This window comes from Mangifera indica, unplaced genomic scaffold (assembly GCF_011075055.1).
Source record: "Mangifera indica cultivar Alphonso unplaced genomic scaffold, CATAS_Mindica_2.1 Un_0060, whole genome shotgun sequence".
In the NCBI taxonomy this organism is placed as follows: Eukaryota; Viridiplantae; Streptophyta; class Magnoliopsida; order Sapindales; family Anacardiaceae; genus Mangifera; species Mangifera indica.
In genome coordinates, this window is record NW_025401152.1 from 5,658 (window position 1) to 8,427 (window position 2,770).

The following is a 2,770-nucleotide window of genomic DNA, read 5'->3' on the forward strand; positions in this document are numbered from 1 at the left end:
CAAATTTAATACCCGCAAACAAAATATATTATTGATTAGTTATATTTATGATAGAAAAAAAACATAAATATTTAAGCCTTAAAATAGAAGAAGAACAAAATAAGACATCAATTTCACCTTCAAAAGGTAGTTTAAACGATAAAAAATAAAGTTTTATATATAAAAAAATATTGATTTAAGTTACCTTTGACGATATATCAAGATCAAATTCTTATTTTATCTAATTCAATGATTATGAAATTAATCATTAAATCTAGAGTTTATTTTATTTAATATGATTAGTTCGATTCTAAATATAATGATTCGATTTAAATAGAATTCCTTGTTACCCAAAAAAAAAAACAAAAAAAAGATGTCAACTTCACATTTCAAGACTTTATTTCAAAATACATTAATTTGGGGATGAAGTAGAAGTTATGAATTGCTTGGAAATTATGCTGCACTATCCATACGTAAGACTGAAAAATAGTTAATTCTGATACTCGACTTCGATTTTCCTGGAAATTTAATTGATCCTCTCCATAATTTTCTTACTAAACAAGCAGAAAATAAAATAATCCAAGAAAATTATTAATTTAATTTTGAAAAGACACATCATCACACCATGAGCACTTAAGAATTAAGATTAATAGTATACGAAATTTTATTTATATAAATTAAATTGATAATATTTGATTAAATAATTTTAAAGTAAAAAAACAATCGTATCACTCAATCATAAAATACTATTTTAATTTCAATAACAAATTGCTATTTTAATTTTAATAAAGAATTACTATTTTAATTTGTATAAATAAATTTATACAATTTAATTATATTTATAAATTTGTTTGAAAAGCATATTATAAAAAAATATATATTTGTTTTAAATATATAAATATATATTTATATATATTATTATATAGTTAAATAATTTTAAAATAAAAATAAAATAATATTTAATTATATAATTAAATCAATTTATATATTTAAAAATAGGTGGATGTATCATTGCCTTTAAAAACATGGGCATTGCTGCCCTACCACCGCCTCGCCACCTTGGAAACCTCATTTCCTCTTTCAACCCTTTCAATACCTTGAAAAATAAAAGTAGCTTCCCCCACCCTCCGGCGCAAGCTCCTTGAAGGCCCAGCGCTACGCACCACCTCCACCTTCACCAACTATGACAGAACAACCAGCATCACTCACGGCACCGCCACCACGACAGGGGCCGTTGTTGCACAAACAACACTCGTGGTCGCCTGATATTTATCGGGATGAGGCCTGGCTTAGACGTAAAGCTCGTAACATCAAAAACAAGAGAAGCAAGAACCTTACAGACGAGGACCTTGATGAACTCAAAGCTTGTATTGAGTTGGGCTTTGGGTTTGACACTCAAGTTGATCAACGCTTGTCCGATACTTTGCCTGCTTTAGGACTTTATTATGCCGTTAACAAGCATTACAATGATACTGTTTCAAAGTCACCGCCGTCTTTATCAATGGCGTCTGATTCTGAATCGTCACCCTCTTCGTTGGGCAGCCCTCATATAATATTCAGCTCTGGTAATTTTCTTGTTTTGTGGTTGTATATATACTTATATGACTTGCTAGATGAAAATTCTGGACTTTCTTGCTTTCGTTGATTATTTATGAAGGTGATGACGATCCCAAGACGGTGAAGACGAGATTGAGGCAGTGGGCTCAGGTGGTGGCTTGCTCTGTGCGGCAGTGTTCATAACGATAATGGCTGGATGGGCAGAGGTTTTTTTTCTAAAAATCTAGAGCAACCATCATAGTTCATAATTTAATTTTAAAATATTATCGATAAATATTTAAATTTATATTTAAACTTTTTTTATTGTTATTCAAATTATTCCTTAGATAACATAACTTATTATCGATTGATTTCACACATGTTTTTCGGAGAAATCTCTCTAAATTATAGTTTTTAATGGGTAAAACTTTTGTTATAATTTCAGAGAAAAAAAAACTAACCGAATGTATTGTAAGCTATCGAACCCTCGTTACACGTCCAACAAACTTTAATACTACTCTATTGTTATTTGCTTTAATTATAATTTTAAGTATATTGAATTTATGTTTATTAATCACTTAAACTCGTCTGTAAATTATTATTTGATTATTTAATTATTTGATTTTATTAAACCAGAATCATAATTAACATTACCCAACTTCAAGAACTTTTCTAACAATAATATGTTTGTTACATCATTTCAAACCATGGTGATTTTAAGGAGTTCCCTACAAAAAGAATTAAAAAAAAAAAAATACAAACCGAAGAGTTTATGCATTTAAGCACAATTTCAGTGCCTTCTTTATTTTTCTTTCAAAAAATTATAATTATTTTCAGTATGAAGTTGTGAAGTTACATTATTCCAAAGAAAACATGAATTGCTATGAATGAATGAATGGTGTGGGGTTGGGAAATAGTGCATCTGAAAAATTAATACTTATCTTCATTGTGTCTAGATACTAGATTGTGTAAAATAAATTTTACATTTTTGACTTTGGAAGTTAGCAAAACTAATAGAACGTTAAAATTTGTAGAGAAACTTGGTTTACCCGACAAACTAATTCGAAAATTTTGAGTTTTCATTGATGGGTGCTTCTAAAAAGCTATTCATATGACATGAGAATGCAAAATGGCTCCAACCAACACCACTAAACTTTGTCTCCTTCAAAGTTAATGCTGCCATCAATTAGTTCATCACCAAACAAACCACTGTGTATTATCCCTCTTCCCAGGGTCAATTGTGGGCCAAGATCCG

The 2,770-nt window shown here is 29.4% G+C and overlaps 1 protein-coding gene across 1 annotated transcript; it reads left to right on the top strand.

Annotated features, from left to right (window-relative positions):
• Window positions 1-1,044: 1,044 nt before the first annotated feature.
• Window positions 1,045-1,788, top strand: LOC123207128. The gene is made up of 2 exons (XM_044624393.1): window positions 1,045-1,544; window positions 1,637-1,788. Exons 1-2 carry the CDS (start codon window positions 1,163-1,165, stop codon window positions 1,717-1,719), a joined length of 465 nt encoding a protein of 154 aa, XP_044480328.1. The 5' UTR covers window positions 1,045-1,162; the 3' UTR covers window positions 1,720-1,788.
• The last annotated feature ends 982 nt before the right edge of the window (window positions 1,789-2,770 follow it).